Source organism: Podarcis melisellensis (assembly GCF_964234715.1).
Source record: "Podarcis melisellensis genome assembly, chromosome: 2".
Classification (NCBI taxonomy): Eukaryota; Metazoa; Chordata; class Lepidosauria; order Squamata; family Lacertidae; genus Podarcis; species Podarcis melisellensis.
The window spans coordinates 114,050,420-114,063,810 of NC_138529.1; the positions used below are offsets into that span (position 1 = coordinate 114,050,420).

The window sequence follows — 13,391 nt, forward strand, 5'->3', positions numbered from 1 at the left end:
TAGTGCATATGTAATACAGCCATACCTTGAATGTCAAACGCCTTGCAACTCAAATGTTTCAGAAGTCGTATGTCCGACACAGCATCTGATTGAGTGCAGGAAGCTCCTGCAGTCAATCGGAAGCCGTGCCTTGGTTCTCGTACGGTTCCAGGAATCAAACGGACTCCCAGAACGGATTAAATTCGACAACCAAGGTACGACTGTACAGGGATCAGGATCAGTGTGTTTGCAACTTCAGCTGAAAGTATTTTTCACAACTTTTTTTAACAGTAAAAACTTTTAATTAGTTCTATTTGACAAGAACATTGACAGCCACCAACAATTATGTGGATTTGTTTGCTAAAAAGGACAGATGTAAACAAAGCTCGGAGCTAAACAGGTAACTTCACAAATGAACCTTATATTTTCCTGCTTGACTAGACCAGCTGCCATGTTTGGGTTGTTTTGCTTTGGTTTTTTGAAAGGAAAAAAAGGCTCAAGCATCATTTTGACAAGCAGCAAATTTTCACCCTTAAGAACTATGGAATCTCTTATCTGCCACACAAGAAACAAGGCCTAATCCCACTCCACCAACACACTCCTTAATCCTCTCTAGCTATTTGCTGGTCCATCAACCCTGATGGACCTAGAAATATTCCCAGTTCCCCGAATTGCTGTCAAAACTATCCCAAGGTGGTGTCAAGCAGATATTTCCCCTAATATTTCCTCACCTCAGACGATCTGATCTAAATCAACATTCATAAGCATGGAAACCGAATATGTTGATGCTTGCCTAAGTTTCCCAGATTGGCAACTTGCAATCCCAGTTCCTGGCAGTCTGTTTCTGAACTATAAGGCATTGGCTGGTTCCTGTCACCTGGCAGCTGGAGGTTTCCAGAGAGAGAGTGCAGAGGGCTGAGGAACCAGATGCTGGGACTTCAACTGGAGTTCAACAACACATGGGCCCCAGCCCTGCTATATGCTATATGGAGACAAGGAATGCTTTCTTTTCAATCAGATTCAGAACTATTTCCTGTCTTTTTACCTAGGAAGTACATTTCTGTTGCACACTTCCCTCATCAAGGCCGCTGCAAGATATATTGCTTTCACGCACACAGCAACCCTGTGAGGGAGGTTTCACATGAAGATGGTGACTGGCTTTAAGACACTCAGAGCTTCACGACTGAGGAGGGATTTGAATTGTCCCTGGCATTTGTGGACCTAGACGCAAGGAAACCTGTGGTCCTTCAGAGATCATTGGACTCCAGCTCCCATGAGTCCCAGCCAGGATGGCCAATGCCAGGGAAGACGTGAGTTGAAATCTAACAACATCTGAAGGGGCCACAGGATGCCAGCCTTTCGCCAGGTAAATATTCTGTAACCATTTTTTCGTTCTGGCTCACTTTTATTTTTCATGTTTGAACGTACAAAGGAACAAACTGTGCCTCAAAGAGGAAAGATCACCCAATCCCTGCCTCACCACCGGGTCGATTTCTTGAAAGTCCGTCACGGAAGAAAAAAAGGAATATAGCCAAGCAATATAGGTTAATACATTGCAACCATTTGCCTCTACCTTTGGCACCAGCCTACACTTAAACACTCTGCTGTGGGGAACCTTTCGCTATTTGTTAAATGAAAGGCCAGTGACCCATTGGAAAAATCTATTTTGTGGGGAGCGGGGTCCAAACAGAAGCAGTGGGGACTGATGCCCATTGCTTGGCAGAGCAAGAGGAAGTGTTAGGCAGAGCCAACAAATTCCAGAACCATCTTCTATAATCTGCAAGATTAAAAAATGTAAAAAATTATATAACTTCACAGCTGAAGATTTTACTCTTTGAGGGCTCTTGTGTTTCTAATATTTTGTTGGAAGCCACCCACAGTAGTAGGGCAACACAATTAGATGGGTGGCGTACGAATGATAAAATTATGATGATGAAGAACTTAAGAAAAAAATAAAGAAGAGAATATATATAAAATAATGATAAACATTCAACACAGCAGCTTTTCAGTGTGACACTTGTGGCTGTGTTTCTTTTTCAAGCTCACTTTTGCCTGGCGGCATCAACAATGTGGCCGCTAGCAGCTGGCTTTCCAAGTTCACCTCTGGTAATCGGGGGCCCCTTGCAAGCGACCCCTCCATTCCCCGAGTCGAGTTCTTGCTGTGAGCTGGGCCCCTCCTGCGAGAGAAGCTCACGCTCTCAAAGAGCTTCAGCTTCTCTGGGGCCAAGAGAGCGGCAGTGGCCACAATACACTCCTTCACCAGCTCGCCTCTGGAGAGCGGGCGAAGCTTTTTGGAGACCAGCTCACTCACCACGAAGCTGGCTTGCTCCACGCTGTCCATTTCCTTCCTTGGTTCCGGGGCAATGCCTTGCTGGGCGTGCAGGTCCATTTTCAGCGCCTTCACCTTCTCCTCGCACAGCTGCCCTTGGAACTCCTCGTACTGGATGTGCTTCGTCCTGTAGTGCCTCTGCAGGTTGGCCTTCTTCAGGATGGAGAGGGCCTCACCACAAATGAGGCACACGGGCATGCCTTTCAGCTCCACAAAGAAATAGTCGTGTGTCCATTTCTTATTGAAAATGCGGCACTCCAAATCTATCTTCCTCTTCTTGTGCGACGGCATTGCAACCAAATGATCTAACAACAAAGAAACAGGTGGAGCGGTTAACTGGATTTCTTCCAGGGTGAGGGGAGTGATAATATAATTATAATCAAGAGAAAATACTGGAAGCCAAGGCTCCACAACCTCCATCTTGTGCTTCAGCCACCTTCAGCCTTATTAGTGGGAGAGGAAGCCCTGCTGATGACATCCTTCCATGGCAGGATTAAAAACTCAGATATCTATCAGTTAATTGCTAAATGTCTCCTTAAACCTAGGCTACGGTCACCACAATGGAATGCCGAGGTGCCGTTTCTTACTTTTGGCAATGAAATTATCCTTATTATTCATTTCATTTCTATACCGCTTTATATTTTAAAGAAAAAGCCTCAAAGCGCTTCACAACACATCAAATAAAACAAATAAAAAAATAAAAACCAATTCAAGCTTCAAGGAAAATATTTCAGATCCTTCTTCTCCCCCTCTTCTTGTGTGGGTTCTCCCGTGTGTCAGGAGAGAGGGGCTACCTGGCTGAAGCTCTAACTGCAGTCAGGGCAATGGGAAGGTTTCTCACCTGTGTGGATTCTGACCCCCAAGCTCTTCCTGCACTCAGAGCACCTGGATGGCTTCTTCCCCATGTGGATCCTTTTGTGTGAAGTGAGCAACGATTTCCAGCCAAAGCTCTTCCTGCCCTCGGAGCACCAGTACAGCTTCTCTCCTGGCAAAGCCCCCTTGCACACAGTGAGCTCCTCAAGGCTTTCCCACACAGGCTGCAGTAATTGGGGTCAGGGCCATAGTTAGGGGACAGCGAGGAAAGCACCCACTAGGGGCACAGGTGAGGAGGGCCCCCCAAAAGCAGCTAAAAAATATGTCAGTAATATGTCTATAAATAAAAATTTTGATGATCGCCTGATAAGAAAAAGTTTTAAATAGAGGGTATTTATATGATACCCGGGGGCCCTGCAACATAGCCGCTCGGAACAGAAAAGGGATTGGGGTGTGGAGGGGGGTGTCGCCCAGAAGAGAAGCGGCTCTGGCCCAGCAGAAGCCCACCCTCCCCCCCTCTCGGCAGCCTGACCAAGAGGGCAAGTTGAGCTTGGGGGCAGTGCGCAACGTGAGGGAAGGCAAGAGGGTGCATGGGCCTCTCTCTGTGTGTGAGAGTGGGTATCCAAGTGAAGGGATGGTGGAGGGAGCCAGCCGAGCACCAGGCTTCAGAGGTTCCTTTCGTTAGTGGAATGAGAGGGTTGCTGCCTCTGCCGCCGCCATCACAACACACGAAGGCAGCAAAGGCAGCAGCTGGCAATTTATTGCATATAGGCTCTACCACTCGAGCTGTGGGGGTTCGGATTGGTGAACACCGATCACGTATTAATAATGCTAATTTGGAGGCACCTCTGGTAGAACATTTTGTTTCTCATAATTATTCAGATACAGATCTATTATTTACAGTTTTATGGGTGAATCAGAAGGCAATTAGCATCAGAAAAGATTATGAGCGACAGTTACGGCAGCAAGAAACACGGTTTCTTTTCATGTTTCAAACCATTTATCCAGGGGGTCTCAACTCTGAGTTAGACTTCAATTGTTTCAAATTTCATAGAATCATAGAATCATAGAGTTGGAAGAGACCACAAGGGCCATCGAGTCCAACCCCCTGCCAAGCAGGAAACACCATCAGAGCACTCCTGACATATGGTTGTCAAGCCTCTGCTTAAAGACCTCCAAAGAAGGAGACTCCACCACACTCCTTGGCAGCAAATTCCACTGTCGAACAGCTCTTACTGTCAGGAAGTTCTTCCTAATGTTTAGGTGGAATCTTCTTTCTTGTAGTTTGGATCCATTGCTCCGTGTCCGCTTCTCTGGAGCAGCAGAAAACAACCTTTCTCCCTCCTCTATGTGACATCCTTTTATATATTTGAACATGGCTATCATATCACCCCTTAACCTCCTCTTCTCCAGGCTAAACATGCCCAGCTCCCTTAGCCGTTCCTCATAAGGCATCATTTCCAGGCCTTTGATCATTTTGGTTGCCCTCCTCTGGACACGTTCCAGTTTGTCAGTGTCCTCCTTGAACTGTGGTGCCCAGAACTGGACACAGTACTCCAGGTGAGGTCTGACCAGAGCAGAATACAGTGGCACAATTACTTCCCTTGATCTAGATGCCATACTCCTATTGATGCAGCCCAGAATTGCATTGGCTTTTTTAGCTGCCGCATCACACTGTTGGCTCATGTCAAGTTTGTGGTCAACCAAGACTCCTAGATCCTTTTCACATGTACTGCTCTCAAGCCAGGTGTCCCCCATTTTGTATTTGTGCCTCTCATTTTTTTTGCCCAAGTGCAATACTTTACATTTCTCCCTGTTAAAATTCATCTTGTTTGTTTTTGCCCAGTTCTCTAAACTGTGTAGGTCGTTTTGAAGTGTGATCCTGTCCTCTGAGGTGTTAGCCACCCCTCCCAGTTTGGTGTCATCTGCAAATTTGATCAGGATGCCCTTGAGTCCATCATCCAAGTCGTTGATAAAGATGTTGAATAAGACCGGGCCCAAGATAGAACCCTGTGGCACCCCACTAGTCACTCTTCTCCAGGATGAAGAGGAACCATTGATGAGCACCCTTTGGGTTCTGTCAGTCAGCCAGTTACAAATCCATTGAGTGGTAGCATAGTCAAGACCGCATTTTACCAGCTTCTTTACAAGAATATCATGGGGCACCTTGTCAAATGCCTTGCTGAAATCAAGGTAGGCTACATCCACTGCGTTCCCTTCATCTACCAGGCTTGTAATTCTGTCAAAAAACGAGATCAGGTTAGCCTGACATGACTTATTTTTCAGAAATCCATGCTGACTATTGGTGATCACAGCATTCCTTTCTAGGTGCTCACAGACTGTTTGCTTAATGATCTGCTCCAGAATCTTCCCTGGTATTGATGTCAGACTGACTGGGCGGTAATTATTTGGGTCCTCTCTTTTCCCCTTTTTGAAAATAGGGACAACATTTGCCCTCCTCCAATCTGCCAGGACTTCGCCTGTTCTCCAGGAATTCTCAAAGATGACTGCCAGTGGTTCTGAGATCACATCTGCCAGTTCTTTTAATACTCTTGGATGCAGTTCATCTGGCCCTGGAGACTTGAATACATCTAAACTAGCCAAGTATTCTTGTACTATCTCCTTAGTTATTCTGGGCTGTGTTTCCTTTGCTGAATCATTTGCTCCAAATTCTTCAGGTCGGGCATTGTTTTCTTTATCGGAGAAGACTGAGGCAAAGAAGGCATTGAGGAGTTCAGCCCTTTCTGTGTCCCCTGTTTGCATTTCACCATCTTCTCCTCTGAGTGACCCCACTGTTTCTTTGTTCTTCCTTTTGCTACGGACATACCCATAAAAGCCTTTTTTGTTGCTTTTAACCTCTCTAGCAAGCCTGAGTTCATTCTGTGCTTTAGCTTTCCTGACTTTGTGTCTACACGTGCTGGCTATTTGTTTGAATTCCTCTTTGGTGGTTTCCCCCCTTTTCCATTTTTTGTACACATCCTTTTATAATCTTAACTCAGTTAAAAGTTCTTTAGATAGCCACCCTGGCTTCTTTAGGCACCTTCCATGTTTCCGTCTCATTGGTATTGCCTGACATTGTGCTTTTACTATCTCCCTCTTAACAAACTCCCAGCCATCATGAACTCCCTTTCCTTTTAGTATTACTGTCCATGGGATCTCACCCAGCACTTCCCTAAGTTTTATGAAGTCGGCTTTCTTAAAGTCAAGAAATTGAGTCCTAGTATGCTTGGCTGCTCCCTTCCGCTGTATAGTAAACTTCAGAAGAGCATGATCACTCGTGCCTAATGATCCTTCCACTTCTACCCCACTAACCAGGTCATCAACATTGGTTAGGACCAGATCTAAAATGGCTGTTCCTCTTGTTGCTTCTCCCAATTTCTGGACAATGAAGTTGTCTGCAAGGCCAGTGAGGAATCTGTTTGACCTTATGCTCTTGGCTGAGTTTGACATCCAACAAATATCCGGGTAATTGAAGTCCCCCATTACTACTATCTCCCTTCCTTTTGCATGCTTGGCCATCTGTTCCAGGAAGGCATCATCTATGTCCTCCGTTTGGCTTGGGGATCTATAGTAAACTCCCACAATAATAATAATAATAATAATAATAATAAATTTTATTTATATCCCGCCCTCCCCAGCCGAAGCCGGGCTCAGGGCGGCTAACAACAATAAAACAGTACAAAAGTACAACATAAACAACATTCTAAAATCATTCATTATAAAAATTAATTAATTCAAGCCACTAGCAACCATTGGGCCAGAGCTCCACGAAGATTGCCGAGGGAGGGAGTCAGGCTGTGCCCTGGCCAAAGGCCTGGTGGAACAGCTCTGTCTTGCAGGCCCTGCGGAAAGATGTCAAGTCCCGCAGGGCCCTGGTCTCTTGTGACAGAGTGTTCCACCAGATCGGAGCCACAGCCGAAAAAGCCCTGGCTCTAGTTGAGGCCAGCCTAACTTCTCTGTGGCCTGGGACCTTCAAGATGTTTTTATTTGAAGACCGTAAGTTTCTCTGTGGGGCATACCAGGAGAGGCGGTCCCGTAGGTACGAGGGTCCTAGGCCATATAGGGCTTTAAAGGTTAAAACCAGCACCTTAAACCTGATCCTGTACTCCACCGGGAGCCAGTGCAGCTGGTATAGCACCGGGTGAATGTGATCTCGCAGCGAAGACCTCGTAAGGAGTCTCGCTGCAGCATTCTGCACCCGCTGGAGTTTCTGGGTCAGTCTCAAGGGCAGCCCCACGTAGAGCGAGTTACAATAATCCAGTCTGGAGGTGACCGTCGCGTGGATCACAGTGGCTAGGTCAGGGCGAGAGAGGTAAGGAGCCAACTGCTTAGCTTGGCGGAGATGGAAAAATGCCGCCTTTGTTACAGCTGCAATCTGCGCCTCCATGGAAAGGGAGGTGTCGAAGATTACACCCAAACTCTTAACGGACGGTGCTGGCACTAATTGCACCCCCGCAAGAGATGGGAGTTGCCCCCCCAATCCCATATCGCCCCGTCCCAGCCACAGGACCTCTGTCTTCGAAGGATTTAGCTTCAACCGGCTCCCACGTAACCATCCAGCCACAGCTTCCAAACATCTGGTCAGTGTGTCTGGGGCCGAGTCAGGATGGCCATCCATCAACAGATAGAGTTGGGTGTCATCGGCATACTGATGACAACCCAGCCCAAAACTCCGAACAAGCTGGGCGAGGGGGCGCATAAAGATGTTGAAAAGCATCGGGGAGAGTATCGCACCCTGAGGTACTCCACACACCAAGGAGTGGCGCGATGACAATTCCCCCCCAAGCGCCACCCTCTGTCCCCAACCAGAGAGAAACGAGCGCAGCCATTGAAGGACTGTGCCCTGGATCCCCACGTCGGCAAGGCGGTGGTCCAGAAGTTCGTGATCGACCATGTCGAAAGCTGCTGATAGATCTAGAAGAATCAGCAGCCCCGACCCGCCTCGATCCAGCTGTCTACGAAGATCATCTGTTAGGGCAACCAGAGCCGTCTTGGTCCCATGACCAGTGCGGAAGCCGGACTGGAATGGATCCAGAGCCAATGAGGTCTCTGTTATTCTTCTCTCCCTTAATTTTGACCCAAATGCTCTCACTTTGGCTTTGAGGTTCTAAATCTTGGATCTCTTCACAGGTATACACATCCCTGACATATAACGCCACTCCTCCCCCTTTCTTGTCTGGTCTGTTTCTCTTAAATAGATTGTATCCCTCCATTATTACATTCCAATCATGGGACTTATCCCACCAGGTTTCAGTGATGCCTATTATGTCATATTTAGTTTGCTGTACCAAGAGCTCAAGCTCATCTTGTTTATTTCCCATGCTTTGCGCATTAGTGTACACACATTGAAGTCCATTAATCATTCCCCTGTGTCTCTTATTTAAGGATTTTTTCCTCTCACCACTAGGTCTGCATGCTGTTTGCTCCATTTGGTCTATGACATTTGGATGATCATCTTCATCAATTGATAGACTCCTACCTTCAGGAGCACTGTCTCCCTCCCCCATGTTAGTCAGTTTAAAGCCCTCCTGATGAGGTTTCTGAGATTTTTGGCAAAAACATTCCTCCCAACCGTTGTGAGGTGCAGCCCATCGCTTGCCAGAAGTCCATGTTCAAGAAACTGCAGTCCGTGATCTAAGAATCCAAACCGTTCCTGTTTACACCATTTGCGAAGCCAGCTGTTCACTTCCACTATTTTTCCCTCTCTCCCTGGGCCACGTCGTTCAACTGGGAGGACAGATGAGATGACAATTTGTGCATTTAGTTGCTTCAATTTCCTGCCGAGAGCCTCGTAGTCTCTTTTGATCTTCTGGAGGCTATTGCTTGCAGTGTCATTGGTTCCCACATGAACCAAGAGGAAGGGGTATTAGTCAGTGGGTTTTATGATTCCTTGCAGTCGTTCAGTTACATCTTGGATCTTAGCCCCGGGGAGACAGCACACTTCCCGAGACATCTTGTCAGGCCCACAGATCACTGCTTCTGTTCCCCTCAGTAGGGAATCCCCTATCACCACTACACGCCTCCTCTTAGGTTTGGTCGGGGTTCTTCCGTGAGCTGTCCGTTCCAAGGTCGCCTGCACATTCCCTGAGGACTGACTTTGCTGCTCGTCTTCATATACCTGATCGACTGTAATGAGGGAGAGATCCTCAAATGGAGTGTGCTCTTCGTCTTCCATGCTAGGGGAGAGGACCTCAAAGCAATTGTGTATTTCTAAACAATCAGAGCGAACCCTGGGCCTCCGACTTCTTTGAGTCACGTTTCTCCATATATCTGGCTCCTGTGTTGGTGAGCTAGCCTCCTTCTCAGGGGAGTCCCCTGTCTCCTCCTTGGTGGAGACGGTGTGCTCTGTTGCTTCCAAGAATAGCTCCAGCTCTCTAATTCTTTGGAGCGTAGCTACACCTTCCTCCAGTTGCTGGACTTTGTCTTTTAAGAGAGCAATCAACATGCAATTGCTGCAGGTAAAGCTGCCTGCAATCTTTGGCAAGATGGCAAACACTGCGCAGGAACCGCAGGCGACTGCAGGTGTTCCCTCCTCCTCCATCTTGAGTACGTGTCGTTGGGGGTGGCTACAGCGGTCCTCCATCATAAAAAGTGTGAAGACAGGACAAATAACTCCCCCCACAAAAAAAACCCTAGGTCTCCCCCAACAAACGTTTGAGACTAGCTCCCCTAAATCTAAAAGATGGATCAAACTGCACGCGCCGCTGCCCTGCTAGCTCTGAGAAGCTCCTCCCACAGCTAATCACCTGCCTCAACAGAAACCCTGCCCCCTCTGACCTTTGCACAGGGAGAACAGCTAATCAGCCACAAAGACACACACAAGAAAACCCTTTTTGCTCCTTCTTCAACTGCTGCCCTGCTAGCTCTGAGAAGCTCCTCCCACAGCTAATCACCTGCCTCAACAGAAACCCTGCCCCCTCTGACCTTTGCACAGGGAGAACAGCTAATCAGCCACAAAGACACACACAAGAAAACCCTTTTTGCTCCTTCTTCAACTGCTGCCCTGCTAGCTCTGAGAAGCTCCTCCCACAGCTAATCACCTGCCTCAACAGAAACCCTGCCCCCTCTGACCTTTGCACAGGGAGAACAGCTAATCAGCCACAAAGACACACACAAGAAAACCCTTTTTGCTCCTTCTTCAACTGCTGCCCTGCTAGCTCTGAGAAGCTCCTCCCACAGCTAATCACCTGCCTCAACAGAAACCCTGCCCCCTCTGACCTTTGCACAGGGAGAACAGCTAATCAGCCACAAAGACACACACAAGAAAACCCTTTTTGCTCCTTCTTCAACTGCTGCCCCAGTGAATTTCATTTCACTGGTCAACAGCAATTTTGTTGTCTGTGTTTTTTTCAGTTGATTTAGGACAAATCTGATGCGCTGAATCCAAAAATCACATTGGTTTTGCTCAATCGGGTCAAGTTTTTGAGCTATGGCCACATGTCATTTTTTTATGTTTTTGTTCACATGTATGCTTGTGTGGAGCATTTTAGAAGACGTTGGTGGGGGTAAAATGCCATGTCGAATAATTGTTTTGATTGGAAATGATTGTTTTAATGACAAGAAGTATTCAGGTCCGATAGTTCTGGGTGATTATGTCGAAAAGGGATCAGTTGGAAGTCATAAAACCTCAAAATCTTTCATAAATTGGTGCGGCAAAGCATAAAGTTGGGGGATCAAAACTAAGTTAATGGGGCAGCCGCCCCACAAAGTATCCTGATCTTCAATCCGCACGTCGTCCTGTAGCTCATTGTGATGAAATTCCAGTGCCTATCTTCGGAGAACTTCCTGACATTAGTGACGAAGATGCCTCCAGTGTTGAAGGACATGAAGAAGAAGTGGTTCTTGAAGATGATGCTCCACATCCATTTCCCCAAAAGGAGCTGAATTATCTAGTTCGCGACTTCAGCTTGTCAAAAGACTCTGCCGAACTGTTGGCATCCAGATTGAAGGAAAAAAACCTCCTCTCTGACAGTGCTCGCATCAGCTTCTTCCGCAACAGGCATCAAGAGTACCTCAGTTTTTTCTCGGAAGAGAAGGATTTGGTGTACTGTGCGAATATTGCACAGCTTCTGCTCAAGCTTGGAGTGCCACAGTACGAACCCAAAGATTGGAGACTGTTCATTGACAGCAGCAAGCGATCACTGAAATGTGTTCTGCTACACAATGGCAACCAGTTTGCCTCTATACCCCTGGCTCACTTGAATACACTGAAGGAGAACTATGAAGCGGTGAAGTATGTGCTGGAGAAAATTGGTTATGTTCAGCATAAGTGGTTTATTTGTGTTGACCTGAAGATGGTGAACTTTTTGTTGGGACAACAGTCTGGCTTCACCAAGTACCCATGTTTTCTGTGCATGTGGGATAGTAGGGACCGTGCTCAGCATTACACGGCCTGTGCGGGAGGAATTGGTGCCTTGCAAAGAAAGGAACATCATCAATGACCCTCTGGTGGACAGAGACAGAATACTCTTCCCAACGCTGCACATCAAGCTCGGCTTAATAAAGCAGTTCACCAAGGCTCTGGACAAGGATGGTGACTGCTTCACTTACTTGTGCCAGGCTTTTCCAGGATTGACCATGGAGAAGTTGAAAGCTGACATCTTTGACGGTCCTCAGATCCATATGCTCATTCGAGATCCAGAGTTCGGAAACTCAATGAACAAAGTGGAACTGGAAGCGTGGAAGGCATTTGTTCTGGTAGTGATGAACTTTTTTTGGCAACAATAAGGCCAGAAACGACGCAGAACTTGTCAACAACATGCTGACTGCTTTCAGAAACCTGGGCTGCAACATGAATATCAAGATGCACTACCTATTTTCACATATGGACCGGTTTCCTGAGAACCTGGGTTCAATGAGTGACGAGCAGGGGGAGAGACTCCATCAGGACATGAAAGAGATGGAGACCAGGTATCAGGGTCGCTGGAACGCAGTCATGATGGCTGACTACTGTTGGACTCTGAAGAGAGACCTCCCTGCCGCTGAGCATTCCTGGAGTTCCAAGAAACGGAAGTTCAAGCCCTGAAGTTTGAAAAATGGTGAAGCAACATGCAATTTATGTGAACTTACCTTTATCAATGCCCACCATTGTTTACAGTAAACCTGACCTGATGGAATTCTGTAAAGATTGTCCATTGCGTATATACATGGTCATCGTGCTGCCTAGACATTGCTGACGTGAGCTTAGGGGTGACAGCGGCCACAGTGCTGAAAAGTCCAAATAAATGGGCAGTCGCAGATCATGAATCTGACTTTACTCCAACTTCCAAACCAAAACAGGAGGAAAAAAGCTTTCAGGTTTGAAAGTGGCATGTTAGTCAGGTTTGCTAAACCAAAACTAAGCCAAAATTTAGCTTAGTAAGTGTGAGGCAAAATACAGGGCAGTAAAACGAGGAACAGGGTGGTGAATCCAGGGCAGGGCAGGGGTTGGGGGGTTGGTGGGCAGTTGGTTTTCTTTTTCCACCTGGTACTGAAGTGACTTCAAAACAATCCATTCCAATCTCCCGCAGCCTCACAGGATGGCCCCCCCTGGAATTTGTCACACATGCATGCACACACCCAGATACTCATGAATCTGTCAGTCTGTCTGTGCTTGGCTACCCAGAGTTTGAATGCAGGACTTTTCACATTCACACACACACACACACACACACACACACACACACACACAGGTCCTTGGAGAGGATCCCTAATTTGGCAGGGGGGGGGGAGAGATAGATCTGAAATACTGGACAAAACTATCAATACAGGACATGGCATTTTTGAATTAGGCAAAGCAGGACTTTATAGGTGATAACCAGCACATTGTGTCCAGAAACAGACAATTAGGCAGACGGAGCTGTTCTAATAAGGGAGTCCTATGCTGCCTATAGCCAGGCCTGGTCAGCAGTGTGTCTGCAGCTCTTTCAGCCAGTTGAACTTTCTGAGCTCTTTTCAAAGGCAGCCCCATGTAGAGTGTGTTAAACTAACTCCTATGCAATGTGGCGCCAGACTGCTTTCTTTTTTTGTAATTATCTGTTTGTTTTAAAGTCTGTAGCTTAAATTCTCTTGATGCTTGTTTCTTTGAGAAGGGCCTCTTACGGTCACAAAGCAATGATTTTCAGGGCAGCTCCATAACACTGATTGTGCCCTCACACTGCCCCTTTTTGTGTGGGGATTTGGATCCAGAAAAGGAGCAGACAGGGAAAGGTTAAGCAGAATCTCACCCACCCGCTGCGCCACTCTTAGGTGTGCTCAGCCTTCACCTGCTTCATGACTCCACCTTGCATGA

General features: G+C 47.0%; 1 protein-coding gene across 2 annotated transcripts in view; it reads right to left on the reverse strand.

Moving 5' to 3' along the window:
• Positions 1-12,230, reverse strand: part of LOC309365124 (EPM2A-interacting protein 1-like) — a 39,899-nt gene extending 27,669 nt beyond the window's left edge. The window contains exons 1-2 of one of the 2 annotated variants that reach the window (XM_081903291.1): positions 12,191-12,230; positions 259-2,613 (exon numbers count right to left, since the gene is read on the reverse strand). In XM_081903291.1, the coding sequence (XP_081759417.1) occupies positions 1,985-2,613; positions 12,191-12,209 (648 nt within the window). In that variant the 5' untranslated portion in view covers positions 12,210-12,230 and the 3' untranslated portion in view covers positions 259-1,984. Of the gene's footprint in view, positions 1-258; positions 4,167-12,190 lie in introns of those variants that run through there. The other variant, XR_014165923.1, reaches the window with a different exon arrangement.
• Between the last annotated feature and the right edge of the window lie 1,161 nt (positions 12,231-13,391).